Raw genomic sequence first — 14,526 nt, 5'->3', positions numbered from 1 at the left:
CTGCGCGGAGGTCTGGATGCGCGTCTGGGCGTCTGCTGTGCGGAGGTCTGGATGCTTGTCTGGACGTCTGCTGCGCGGAGGTCTGAAGTGGAACACTGGAATACCTCCCGTGGAAGTTTAGAGAGCGCAGTCCAGTGTCTCCTTCCAGGCAAACGGCGACAGGAGGCGAAGGCTAGAGCGCATCTCACGCCGGAGATGAAAACAGCATAACAGACAGAGAACCTCCCGAAGGAGTTAGGTGATAGAGATATGATACGGAACGACCCGACAGGAACTGAGGGGAGAGCGAGGTACTTAAAGCCCACAGGGGAACTAATTAGAATGCACATCAGGTGCGTGAAGGTAATTGATACTTGAAACTAGAAGTGTGTGTTCGGCACCAGACCAATCAAACACATAATGACAGGTAGTCCAAGGGTGTGGTTGCTGAAGAGCAACGAACGCGAGGGTGGGGGCTAGTGAGGTGAGGAGAATGCAATTGATTAACAGAAAACTAAAGGAACAGAGCGAGTAGGCTTAAAGGAACAGAGCGAGTAGGTGAGCAACGGACAAAACCTCACATATTCTGTATTGTATAAATGCATTTTTTATTCCAATCCCGATTTGTATTTGAGATTCCCAAATCCCATCGGACTTGACTTCTACGTGTCCCTCAGTGAGTGTAATACCAGCATTCAACTGTATGTGCCACAGCGCCACACAGATGTTGGAAGCCGGTATTGCACTGGGAAGTGATGAGTGCTTCAAATAGTTTGACTGTAGTGAGTTGACTGTATTGTTTATTATTAGTTATTAGCATAATTGTACAAACCGAACATATTTGTACATATACAGTATTTAGTTTTTGGTGTAAAGTGGATCTGCAAGCAAAGAAAAAAAAGCGTCACGGTTCGGTACATCCAGCAATACGACGAATACGTCTCATACCACTAGTTGAAACTAGGGTTGCACGTTTTACAAATGTATGCTCAATATCTTTACTTTATTTTACACTGACTTACTTACAGTCTTAACACAGAAGGTCATTCATTTAACGTCGAATATCAAGCTTGTATTGCCACATTTAGATGATTAATAAAACGTTGAAGCATGTAAAGGCATGATGACGAGCCGACGGAACAATTAACAACCGCACACTCTGCACTGGGCTGTTTCTCTCCTCCTCCTATCCCCCTTACTACCAATAGTATCCATCTGCAGAACGTCAGCCCCAGCACTCTCAGGCCCCACACTGTCAGGCCCTCAGGAATTTGCCCGCTCACCAGTGCCACCCACCGAATGGCTGAATTGCCAATGGCTGAATTGGAGTATTGCAGCCCCAGCACTCTCAGGCCCCACGCTGTCAGGCTCCTCAGGAATTTGCCCGCTCAGCAGCGCCACCCACCCAATGGCTGAATTGCCAATGGCTGAATTGGAGTATTGCACTGTGCGGGTTTGATTGATTGATTGAAAACTTTATTAACAGATTGCAGAATGGGTACAGTACAGTACAGCTCAATACATACAATTGTTAAGGGGATGCAGACCAGAGAAAGACTTTCATCTTGTTTACATCAGGGTCCCCCATTTTCAATTCATCATAACATATATGACACACACGACATACATGTACAAAAGGCCCAAGGACTGGGCAGACATAAGGACTGTGGGGTGCTGTGCTGCTGTTCTGCTGCTCTGCAGCGGGACGCCTCTCAGTCAGACATAAAGGCTGTGGGGGGCTGCTCTGCTGTTCTGCAGCAGGATGCCTCAGACATGTCTAGACATGTCTGTCGATAGCCAGCATCCATATATACTAGTGGGCTTAGAGATTCCTTCAGTTCATGTGTGCGTCCCTGATCACAAGTAAGTGTTAAATATGTGTATGATGAGGACGCTTAGTTATTGTTGGTGATTTATATGGTTAAGGCCTATACTAATGTTATAATTCTACCAGCTGTTTAGGAAGCAATTTACCAGTATGTTTATAGTGATAATCTAGCCTATTGGGTATAATCTATGTTGTTGAGTATAGTATCTAGTATCTGTTTAGCACAGTTTATCCCTGTAACTAGTATAGGTAAAGCACTGCTTATCCCCATTGGTAATTCCACTCGTGAGGTTTATGTTACTTGTAGCAACAGTATATTGTATAGTATATAACAGACTGATTAATGAGTACTAGTAACGCTGATGTCTTTGTTTCCTCCCCATTTAGAACCACACACACACACTCTCACAAATAGAAGTAGAAATCGCCTGTGCATCATCTGTCTGACCATTGATAATAAAACTCACCAAAGAACGTTCCTGCCTCCCGTGTCCTGACTAGACACCCCGTGTTGTTGACTACCTTTCCTAACCACAAGAGCTTCACTACAAATGGTCCTTCGAACCGGATAGAGTCAACGATATGGCAACCAGTCAAGGAGGGATGAGCCTCCCCGCTTCACCATCCGTGCGCCCCAGACGCACCGTGCAGCGCCCGAGATGGCTAGACGATTACCTAGTGGACAGTACACGCCAGCGTGACACAGAGCAGCTGCGCAGGCATGAAGAGGATAAAGCACAGCCCAGTCCCGCTAGAGGCACATCCCCCATGCCACCAATGCAGAATGTGCACGAAACAATAATGCACCAAGTTCTGGAGACTGCGCGGCAACAGAGTGAGACGGCTCAGAAGCAAACCGAGCTTTTGGAGCTTGTTCTGCAGCACCATTCCTCCCGATCCTCAGCTCAGTCATCAAGGAGGTCATCACGGCATCAGACTCCAGTTCGCCAACTCCACCCAGAAAGAGTAGGTGAAACGCAGGTCTCCCCTGCCCGTGCACCTCACTACTCCCCAGCCGAGGATCACCCAAGTATAGCTGCAGTGGAGCTTGTTCTGCAGCACCATTCCTCCCGACCCTCAGCTCAGTCGTCAAGGAGGTCATCACGGCAACAGACTCCAGTCCGCCAACTCCACCCAGAAAGAGTAGGCAAACCGCAGTTCTCCCCTGCCCGTGCACCTCACTATTCCCCAGACGAGGATCACCTAAGTATGGCTGCAGAACTAACCGCCCAGCTAGAGGATTTGAGTATCCATGAGCCAGAGTGGACACTTCCCCCACCTCTCAGCCGAGCCACTCACCCCCTCCAACGTGCAATCGAAGTACCCCACGGCCTTCAGGCTTGCAAGCAGGAGAACCAACATAACCAAGGCTCCCCTCGTCAGCCCAGCCAGCCCAATACGTGGAACTACGCCTTTCCCTCAGTACACTCCTCAATCCTTCCCATTCCGAGCACTACAAGTATGCCATTCTGCTGAAGCATATAAAGGTGCCGCGTGCCCACCGCCTGGTGCTGGCTTACGCAGAGTCAAGTATGCCCTACTCTGAAGCTCTGAGGGCACTGGACGAGCGATACGGACGCCCATACCAGTTCGCTCTGAAGGAGATAGAGGACATGGAACGCTTACCACCCATTCGAGACGATAGAGCCCTCGACGAATTCGCCATCAGAGTGCAGTCGCTGGTCGGGATGCTGAGGTCCCTTCAAGGCGAAGGCCACGAGGAACTCCATTGTGGCTCAAACGTGAAGCGCCTCCTCAACAGGCTTCCCAAACACCAACAAGAGAGGTTCCGTCGTCAACAGTACAGGGAGAACCCAGACAAGACGAAGCTGTCCCTCACCGACTTCGCAGAGTGGCTGAGGGTAGAAGTCAGATGCCTGGACATTGAGCCCTCCCTTCATGCTCACAGTGAGAATGACAGGAGAGACCCCAAGTATCAGCCCAAGATAAAGGTCACTACGGTGATGCATGGTACAGACAACCCCCAAGATCCTCCACCCGAAAGGCCCTCCAAGGTATATCAACCTGTCCAGACCCAAGGGAAGGGAAGGATATACTGCCCCTACTGCGAGTCAGAACACTACCTCAGCCAATGCGAACGCTTCGCTAAGCTGACCAGAGGGGAGATAGTGGACTGGATCAAAGCCAAGAGAAGGTGTTGGAGATGCGGTCGTCCTCACCTAGCCTCTGCCTGCGACCTGAAGAAGCCGTGTCGACTCTGTAAGTCCAAACACCTCTCCGTCCTGCATGAGGTTAACCAGAGGAGTGGGAACGAGCCCACAATCACCTCAACAGCAGAGACTCACTACCTGGATCAGCCAAACGGATACAACCGAGTGCTCCTGAAGATCGTCAGAGTCAACCTGCACTACATGGACAGAGTCTTCAACACCTACGCAGTGCTGGATGATGGCTCAGAGAGAACCATCCTGCTCGCTTCAGCAGCACGCCACCTGGGAATACAGGGTCAAGCGGAAGACTTGACCCTTCGCACTATCCGCCAAGACGTCAAGACCCTGTCAGGCTCACGTGTCTCCTTCGCCATTGCCCCAGTATCCGAACCAAGGAAAAGGTTCCCTATTCAAGGTGCCTTCACCGGTGAACAGCTAGGTCTGTCTCAGTACAGCTACCCAGTCACCCAGCTCCAGGAGAAGTATCGCCATCTGCGAGGCTTGGTGATTCCACCAATCGACGGAGCTCAGCCAACCCTCCTGATTGGATCTGATCACGCCAACCTGATCGTACCGATCGAGCCGGTGCATCTGGGCCCCCACGGTGGCCCTGCGGCAGTCAAGACTAACCTCGGCTGGACACTCCAAGGCCCAGCAAAGTACATGCAGCAACAGCTTCAGACCACCCAGTGCTTCTTCACTGCTGCTCCCTCCCCGGCTGCCGAGCTATTCAGCCAAGTCGAACGGCTGTGGCAGCTGGATACACTGCCTTTCAAGAGCGAGAGGTTAGTGAACAGATCCAAACAGGACAAGTACTCAGCGGAGCTGTTGGAGGCCGAGACCACCCGTGTAGAGGTCAACGGAGTGCAGCGGTATGCCACCCCCCTCCTGCGAGTCCAAACCATGCCCAAGCTGCAAGTTTCAAAGGAAGTTGTAATGAAGAACCTGCGGAACACAGAGAAGAGGCTAACTCAAGATCCACAGCGTGCATCTACCTACCAAGAGGAGATCAATAAGCTAGAGATAGCTGGGTACATCACCAAGATTAACCCCAGCCAGGCCGACGCATCTGAAGAGTCATGGTTCCTGCCCCATCACATGGTCAGGCACAACGGCAAAGACCGGATTGTCTTCAACTGCAGTTTCCAGTACGGCGGGCAGAACCTGAACAACTACCTCCTTCCAGGCCCAACACTGGGACCCTCACTCCTTGGAGTCCTCCTGCGATTCAGAGAGCATCGAGTCGCCATAAGTGGGGACATCAAGGGAATGTTCCATCAGGTTCGCCTGTTGGACAGAGACAAGCCCCTACTGAGGTTCCTCTGGAGGAACCTAAAGACAGACGAACCTCCATCAGTGTACCAGTGGGAGGTCCTGCCCTTCGGGACAACATGCAGCCCCTGCTGTGCAACCTTTGCCCTCCAGAAACACGTCATCGAGTCTAGCCAAGAGGATGTTCGCCACAGTGTAGAACAGTGTTTCTATGTGGATAACTGTCTGCAGAGTCTGCCCACCAAAGAAGAGGCAAGCAGCCTCGTGAACAAGTTGAGAGCCCTCCTAGCCACAGGCGGCTTCGAGATCCGCCAGTGGGCCAGCAACCAGCCAGAGGTGATCGGCAACCTGCCCAAAGAGGCCAAGGCAGATAGCAGTGAGAGATGGGTCTCCCAGACCCACGGGGAAGCTCAAGAAATGACACTAGGACTCAGTTGGCACTTCATGGAGGACACGCTCCACTACAAACATCGCCCGGTCTCCCCAAGCCAGACGACTATGAGAAACATCTACAAGATACTAGCAAGCCAGTATGACCCCCTAGGTCGCATCGTGCCCTTCACCACAAGGGCCAAAGTCTTGGTCCAGAAACTATGGGCCAAAGACCGCGACCGGGATGACCCACACTTACCGGCCGATATCCTGCAAGCCTGGACCACATGGGAAGAAGAGCTCCCACAGCTCCCAACAGTCAGCCTCTCCCGGTGCTACTTCCCACCAGACGTCGACGTAAGTGCGCTCACCCTCGAGCTCCACGTCTTCTGTGATGCTTCCGAGTCCGCCTATGGGTCAGTCGCCTACCTGCGTGGCGAAGACCTCCAAGGCCAGGTCCACGTATCCTTCATGCTAGCTCGCTCTAGAGTAGCACCGAAAAAACAACAGTCAATACCCCGCCTCGAGCTTTGTGCCGCTCTGACAGGAGCCCAACTTGCCCAACTGATCCAGAGAGAGCTCACTCTTAAGTTGAAAGAGGCGGTGTTGTGGTCCGACTCCACCACAGTGCTTACCTGGATACAGTCCGAGTCATGCCGATACAAGGTGTTCGTCGGGACCCGCGTATCTGAGATACAAGAACTGACCGACCACCGGTCATGGAGGTACGTGGACACAAAGAATAACCCAGCAGACACTATCACCAGAGGAATGACAGTGTCTGACCTCGCCAAGCCAAATCAGTTTAGTCATGGTCCCGCCTTCCTCCAACAACCACGCACCGGTTGGCCACTCAGACCCTCGGTCACAGAAGTTCTGGATGAGACGGAGACAAGGAAGCCTGTGTTCTGTGGCCTCACTTCAACCCTTTCAGCTCCAAAGACCCCAACCACAGAAGACCATTCCACCTTCGAAGACCTCCTTGAGGCCACAAGTAGATCACTGCACGGGGCGGCGTCTCCGTCAAGTGCCCCCAGTGCGGACGACTATGCCGAGGCAGAACTCAGAATCCTTCAGAGAGCACAAGGTGATAGCTTCTCAGAAGAAATCAAGTGCCTACAAACCGGGAAAGTGATTCCACCAAACAGTAGGCTCCTGGCACTCGCCCCAGAGTACGATGTACCTAAAGGCCTTATCCGCGTAGGCGGTAGGTTGCGCCGTTCCACCAGCCTGGAGGAAGACACTGTGCACCCGATCCTGCTAGAACCCAAGCATCCTGTCACTAAGCTCATCATACGACAGTACGACAACAAGCTACTCCATCCTGGAGCCGAGAGGGTCTTTGCTGAACTCCGGCGCAAGTTCTGGATCCTCAGAGGGCGTGAAGCAGTGCGCCGCCATCAGCGACTATGCCCGGAGTGCCAAAAGTGGAGGGCAAAGCCGTCTATTCCCAAGATGGCAGATCTGCCCCCATGCCGTCTCCGCCTCATGAAGCCTCCATTCTACTCAACAGGAGTGGATTGCTTCGGCCCGTTTCAGGTCAAGCGAGGTCGGGGTACTGAGAAAAGATGGGGAATAGTTTTCAAGTGTATGACCACTAGGTGTGTCCACCTAGACGTGCTACACAACATGGATACCGACTCATTCCTTATGTCGCTCAGAAGGTTTGTGGCACGACGAGGAAACCCCTTCGAACTCCTCTCCGACCGTGGGACCAACTTCCGTGGAGGAGAATCGGAGCTCAGAGCAAGTTTCCAGAACATGGGTAAAGAGCTGCAGACCCAACTGGCAAAGCGCCAGATCCGCTTCCAGTTCAACCCCCCAAATGCACCCCACTTTGGCGGGGCCTGGGAGCGGGAAGTCAAGTCCATCAAGGCTGCACTCTACGTTTCTCTTGGAGCACAGACAGTGACCGAAGAAGTCCTGCGGACAGTACTGACTGAGGTAGAAGGAATCCTCAACTCCAAGCCGCTGGGATATGTGTCGACAGATGTAGCCGACGTGGACGCGGTGACCCCCAACTACCTCCTCATGGGGCGGCCCGACTCCTCACTCCCTCCAGTGGTGTACCCTGAATCCGAAATCCTCAGCCGGAGAAGATGGCGACACAGTCAGGTGTTAGCCGACCAGTTCTGGACCCACTTCCTGCATAACTACCTACCCTCCTTGCAGTCCAGGCAGAAATGGGTGAAGGACACAGAGAACCTCACTGTCGGCACGGTGGTGATGGTGATTGACCAGAGGCTACCTAGAGCACTGTGGCCTGTAGGACGGGTCACGAAGACCATCAGGAGTGCCGACGGGAAGGTGCGGTCTGCAGAGGTGCAGGTGGACGATAGGACCTACACCAGACCAGTGGCCAAGCTTATTGAGTTACCAGCCATCCCAGAGGACGCCCCGACAACGACTCCGGAAGACAGTTGAGCCTTTCCATGAACTAATCCACACCGTGGATTAGGGGGCGGCTGTACAAAAGGCCCAAGGACTGGGCAGACATAAGGACTGTGGGGTGCTGTGCTGCTGTTCTGCTGCTCTGCAGCGGGACGCCTCTCAGTCAGACATAAAGGCTGTGGGGGGCTGCTCTGCTGTTCTGCAGCAGGATGCCTCAGACATGTCGATAGCCAGCATCCATATATACTAGTGGGCTTAGAGATTCCTTCAGTTCATGTGTGCGTCCCTGATCACAAGTAAGTGTTAAATATGTGTATGATGAGGACGCTTAGTTATTGTTGGTGATTTATATGGTTAAGGCCTATACTAATGTTATAATTCTACCAGCTGTTTAGGAAGCAATTTACCAGTATGTTTATAGTGATAATCTAGCCTATTGGGTATAATCTATGTTGTTGAGTATAGTATCTAGTATCTGTTTAGCACAGTTTATCCCTGTAACTAGTATAGGTAAAGCACTGCTTATCCCCATTGGTAATTCCACTCGTGAGGTTTATGTTACTTGTAGCAACAGTATATTGTATAGTATATAACAGACTGATTAATGAGTACTAGTAACGCTGATGTCTTTGTTTCCTCCCCATTTAGAACCACACACACACACAAATAGAAGTAGAAATCGCCTGTGCATCATCTGTCTGACCATTGATAATAAAACTCACCAAAGAACGTTCCTGCCTCCCGTGTCCTGACTAGACACCCCGTGTTGTTGACTACCTTTCCTAACCACAAGAGCTTCACTACATACAGATAAACAGTACTGCTACATCTATACATTTATAACATACCAGATTTGCAAATACAGTACTGTTTGTAATACAACAAGTGTTCAGAAAAGAGTGTATATACATTTGACGTAGAAACTGTACATTGGAGGAGGTTGGGTAGGTGGGGTGGGGTTGGGTGGGGGGGGAGGGAACTGTACATTGGAGGTGGGGGGGGGGGGGGTTGGGTAGTGGGTGGGGGACACGGTACACTGTACATTGCAGATCCGCGGGCAGATCCGCGATGCGTTTATTTAAACTTTATTTAACAGATTGCAGAATGGGTACAGTACAGTAAAAAAACTACCTGTGGGTTGTCCAGCTTTGACAAATCGCAAATGCAGTTACTGGTAAGATACCGACACACATCCCAATGCTTTTGTCCTCCAGACACACGCCGTTCCAAATATTATTAAAGATATTTCCACTACTCCAAATCAAGAAAAAGCAAATTAATACAAATAGACATAGTGTCAGTGTAACGATCAGATCCTAACCCAACCCCCTCCAATGTACAGTAAATGTCCTAACCCAATAATACACGAGACCCTCTTCTTGGGACCAAGTAAGGTTTCGTCGATAATCCAATGTACAGTTACCCCACCCAACCACCTCCAATGTACAGTTTGCAGTTTGCCCCCCCCCCCCCACCTACCCAACCCCCCCCCCCCCTCCACCCCACCTACCCAACCTCCTCCAATGTACAGTTTCTTCGTCAAATGTATATACTCTCTTTTTTAGACTCTTTTTGTATCACAAACAGTACTGTATTTGTAAATCTGATATGTCATAAATGTATAGTACTGTCTATCTGTATGTCATGTATGTCATAATATATGTTATGATTAATTGAAAATGGGGGACCCTGATGTAAACAAGATGAAAGTCTTTCTCTGGTCTGCATCCCCTTAACAATTGTGTGTATTGAGCTGTACTGTACTGTACCCATTCTGCAATCTGTTAATAAAGTTTTCAATCAACCAATCAATCAAACCCGCACAGTGCAATACTCCAATTCAGCCATTGGCAATTCAGCCATTGGGTGCGTGGCGCTGCTGAGCGGGCAAATTCCTGAGGGGCCTGACAGCGTGGGGCCTGAGAGTGCTGGGGCTGACGTTCTGCAGATGGATGCTTCTCCTTACTACAGTTGTCCCTGAAACAAAACCATGAATGAATGATATGTTTGTAACACAGCAGAATAATTACAATAGGCTGAAAATGTTAATTGTTTTTTTGTTCGCCTAATAATGATAATCAATGGAAAGACACACACACACCACACGCACGCACACACACACACACACACACACCACAACATTCTTCCGCGCAACTTTCCCCTCACAGAGAAAAAAACAAAACAATGCAAACATACTTTTGCTGATCTGGACTGAGCTCCTCCAGTCGAGCTGCGGTGTTTAAATACAAAATACTGATAAATCCTCTGCCATTGTTGTGTAATATGGCATCTCTTCTCTAGACAGAGCCTTCTTTATCTGCCTCACGTGAAGTTAAATCTACGACTAGAAGTGAAAGTGAAACTATACACCGGTGGGGGGTGGGGGCAATTCATTTACTCAATTGGATTCCTGAACACAGAATGACACCGGTATCACTGACTGACTACCGCGGCAAGCCTAGGTGGAACTAACTAAGTATAACTTAATAAAAAATAATTATATTTAAAAGATAATAATTAGAATAATTGGCATAAAAAGGGCACTTTTTTATGAGGCACAAAAGGGCAGGTGCTCGAGCAACCCTTGGGCTCTATGTGTGCCTGTGCATACACACACACACAAATGAAGGGAATGAAATGATGAGATAATAATAATAATACTAATAATAGACTATTTGTATAGCACCTTTCATACAAGAATTGCAGCCCAAGGTGCTTTACAGCAGTAATGTTGACATAATGGACATAAAATAGACTTGGGCATAACATTTGCATAAATATACACAGGCATAAAATTTGCAGAGAATTTACTAAATAAAAGCAATGCATAAAGTGCAGACATGAAATTAGTATAAAATAGACAACATGCGAATACGTTATCACAATTGATCTGTGTCCTATCAATCGATCGATAATACGCTATGAATTAACACTTTGAGCGCCACGCCTGGTTTTCCGTTTTACCGGCTGAATGCCACCATCGGCGCCAATGTTAACGTTAATATCGCCTAATCTATGTTTTAAATTATGGCTATGTGTCTAATCTGCCCATCGCATTATCAAAGACTATTTTCCAGTCAGTGCTGTGAAGGCAGATTGTTTTTTTATCGCGTCGTTTCCGTTTTAGAGCATTTAGAAAAGCATTCTATGAAAATCGTCTTTTAGTGGAATATTCCACAACGTTGATATTCGTCGGCCTTTTTATGAATCGTTTTCAAATAAACGCTAGATGATCAATATTATACGTGCACGCAAGCACATTACGGCCGCGCGCGGATAATCGCTCCGTTGATTTCCTCACAGACTTTTACAGTGAAACCGAAAGAAGACATTTCACAAAACAGCTTATAACTTCATCAAACTTACTCTGATTATCCTAACACTGATAACATAGAGTCCTTACCTGACATCAGATGGTATCCAACTGGTATATTCCAATTCCTGATCACCATTCGAAAAAATCGATACGTGTATGGATCCAACGCGATACTGTAGATCTCCATGATCCGCGGGGATCTGAGGTTCCAGAATGAACTGTGGTAACCCCGGCTGGATCAGTGAACTGGAAAATGTGGAGTACCGGATTTTTTCCCCCATTAATTTTCATTGAGTCCATTCCAAAATCACTTATGTCATCTGGGAGACGACAGGGGGCGCTTTTTTCCACAGTGATCGCCGGCGCCCCTCGGCTATACTCGGGTAGGCTCGGGTGATGCAATAATTTTTCAGATCGCTAAAAAAAATAAAATTAAAAAAAAATCCGAGAAATCTCGTGAGTGGCTAGCAACCACCTATAAAAAAAAACGAGAAATCTCGTGAGTGGCACGGAAAGTGTTAACAAGTTGTTAATAATGTATCCATTAGCTGTATGCTCTATGAATGAACTAGTTGTTAATACTGTATCCATTACCTGTATGCTCTATGAATTAACTAGTTGTTAATACTGTATCCATTAGCTGTATGCTCTATGAATTAACTAGTTGTTAATACTGTATCCATTAGCTGTATGCTCTATGAATTAACTAGTTGTTAATACTGTATCCATTAGCTGTATGCTCTGTTACTTCGGCAACATATACACTCGGACCCCAATCACAAATGATAAATCGTCGTTTATATAGTGCTTTTATCGACTGCATTTATATAGCGCTTCACATTCACCCATTCACTCACACATTCACACCGACGGTGGAGGCAAACATGCAAGGTGCCGACCTGCTCATCAGGAGCAATTAGTTGTTAAGTGTCTTGCTCAAGGACACTTTGCCTTGTCGGGAGGAGCCAGAATCAAACCTTCAGATTACTAGACGACCAGCTCTACCTCCTGAGCCACTGTCGCCCGCTCACAAACAAAGTTGTCGCTGTAAATGAGGGCGGTCGTGATTGGAGGATCAAGAAAAGAGGGCGGGTCTTGAGATTGCATGGCGTAACCTCATAGTCAGTGAGTTTTAACAAAACAGCCCCTGTCTATCTTCCTCTCTACCTCTTCCTCTGTTCCTGTCACCATTATTGACTCCTGTGTTCTCTGTCTTTCAGGCTGCTGATGGTTTTCTGTTTGTCGTGGGCTGCGATCGCGGGAAGATAGTCTTTGTCTCCGAGACGGTCACTAAGATACTGAACTACAGTCGGGTAAAAACGTATTTTTCTCTTGACATATGGCAGCTTTAAGGATACAGCATCTATTCTTTTGTAATCATTTGTATCGCCAAGAGTGTTTTGATTGGTTAGGAATTAAAAAAAATCTTGGCTGTTGCAGACCGAGCTGATTGGACAGAGTCTGTTTGACTACATCCATCCTAAAGACATGGGTAAAGTGAAGGAGCAGCTGTCCGCTTCCGAGTCGTACCCCCGTGAACGGCTGATAGATGCCAAAAGTAAGGCATTATATTTGTCTCTTTGTGTGTGTGTTCAGTTCAAGTTCAAGTTCTTTATACGTTAAATACACAACAATACATGGGCATTGCAGGTAATGCACTTTTGTGTTTAGAGCTCAGACTCAACAGTGCACAATTAACACATTGGTCGCCAAAATCGCTGTTCAGCGTTATTGCCCGCCATGCGTTGTCTGCCAAGATCGCTGTACAGCGTTTTTTGAGATCAATATTTCATTTTTTCGCCATGGCATTCATAATTCATCCACCCAACCCCCGATGCCATAGCTGGACCCTAGATGTGACTGCAACGGCTCAATACCGCCGCCTGGTGGATGGTCGGCCGAGTTACACTCGCAAAAACAGGAAGTGCCATCGGTGCATCGAGGAAAGTCCTCCGGCAGTCACATCTCGTTACGGGACTCCCGACAGACACTATAGTACATATGGATCGCTTTCTAAACTTAATAATCGATATGATTTCGGCGTTTATTGCGCCATACAAACCGGAAATGGACCTAGGCGATCGGCGTCGTATAATTGGGATCTTTCACCGCCAGTCTCATTGGCCCACGGTAAGGGGAATATAATGTTATTTTCAGCCCGATTGTGCGCTTCCTTGTTTGTAATCAGTCTGATCAATATATCCACCCAACCTACATAAAGCCGTTACTGATGATCAAGGAATTATAAACGACCCCCCCCCCCCCCCCCCCCTTTCCTTCACGCATGATGAAGCATAATGTATACCGATCATATACATTTGAATTTTTTAATATAGCGTGTATGGGAAAGAAACGGCAATCGATAATCTATATATGCGTTTGGGCCTATAACTAGCGTTTTTGGAATTACAGCAGAAAAGATTAAAAACATACTTATATTCTAGAACAAGGGTGGCCAACCCGCGGCTCACGAGCCGTATGCGGCTCTTTGCCCGTCAATGTGCGGCTCTTCCATCCATACATTTATTTTTTTTAATTATAATAATAATTTTTTTTATGTCACTCATTCCATAAGGACGTAGAATAAACATATAATTTTTTTTTAAATGGTCCATTTGCATGTTCTTGGTATCTGAATCTAGGGACATATATGGATCAGTGTCAGAAATAGGCTTGAGTAAATTGTAATGAACCAAAGGAGAATATCAATTCTATTTAAAAAAAAATATATATCTTTGACTGTGAATAACACCATGCTAAAATTTACCAGACCTGAAAAATCTAAGCAAATTAATAAAGGGAAGATGATTAAACAGAAGGTTTTGTAGATACAGTACTGAATTCTGCCATCTTTTTTATAATGTAAATTTATCCACCATTTTCATCGTATTGCAACACCGTTTTTTGCAAGACGTTCACAGAAAGGTAGAGAAACTAACTGCGTTCTGTTTTATGGCAATAACGTTCAGGTTTGTGGGAGATAATCCCCAAAAATAAGAGAAATAAAAAAGTTTATCCAGAAGTCAGATGATTGACAGGGGCTGGTGTGAGCTGGGTAGGGTAGTTTTTCGAAATTCGAAAGCCCTGAGTCTCTTCCTTCATAAGACTACACTCACTTTAGGGCGGCTACGCGGCATAGTGGGCAAGGCGCTCGCCACGAAATCTGGAGACGCTGGGCTCGCCTGTTCGAGACCAGC

The 14,526-nt window shown here is 47.8% G+C and overlaps 1 protein-coding gene across 5 annotated transcripts in view; it reads left to right on the top strand.

Annotated features, from left to right (window-relative positions):
* The window catches only part of bmal2 (basic helix-loop-helix ARNT like 2), a 124,782-nt gene that overhangs the window by 77,959 nt on the left and 32,297 nt on the right, over nt 1–14,526 (top strand). For all 5 annotated transcript variants that reach the window (XM_084334329.1, XM_084334330.1, XM_084334328.1 and 2 more), the window contains 2 exons: nt 12,550–12,642; nt 12,770–12,887. In XM_084334329.1, coding sequence (XP_084190455.1) covers nt 12,550–12,642; nt 12,770–12,887 — 211 coding nt within the window. The remainder of the gene's footprint in view (nt 1–12,549; nt 12,643–12,769; nt 12,888–14,526) is intronic.

This window comes from Notolepis coatsorum, assembly GCF_963971535.1.
Source record: "Notolepis coatsorum genome assembly, chromosome: 18".
In the NCBI taxonomy this organism is placed as follows: Eukaryota; Metazoa; Chordata; class Actinopteri; order Aulopiformes; family Paralepididae; genus Notolepis; species Notolepis coatsorum.
This window is presented reverse-complemented; position numbering and strand designations above follow the sequence as displayed.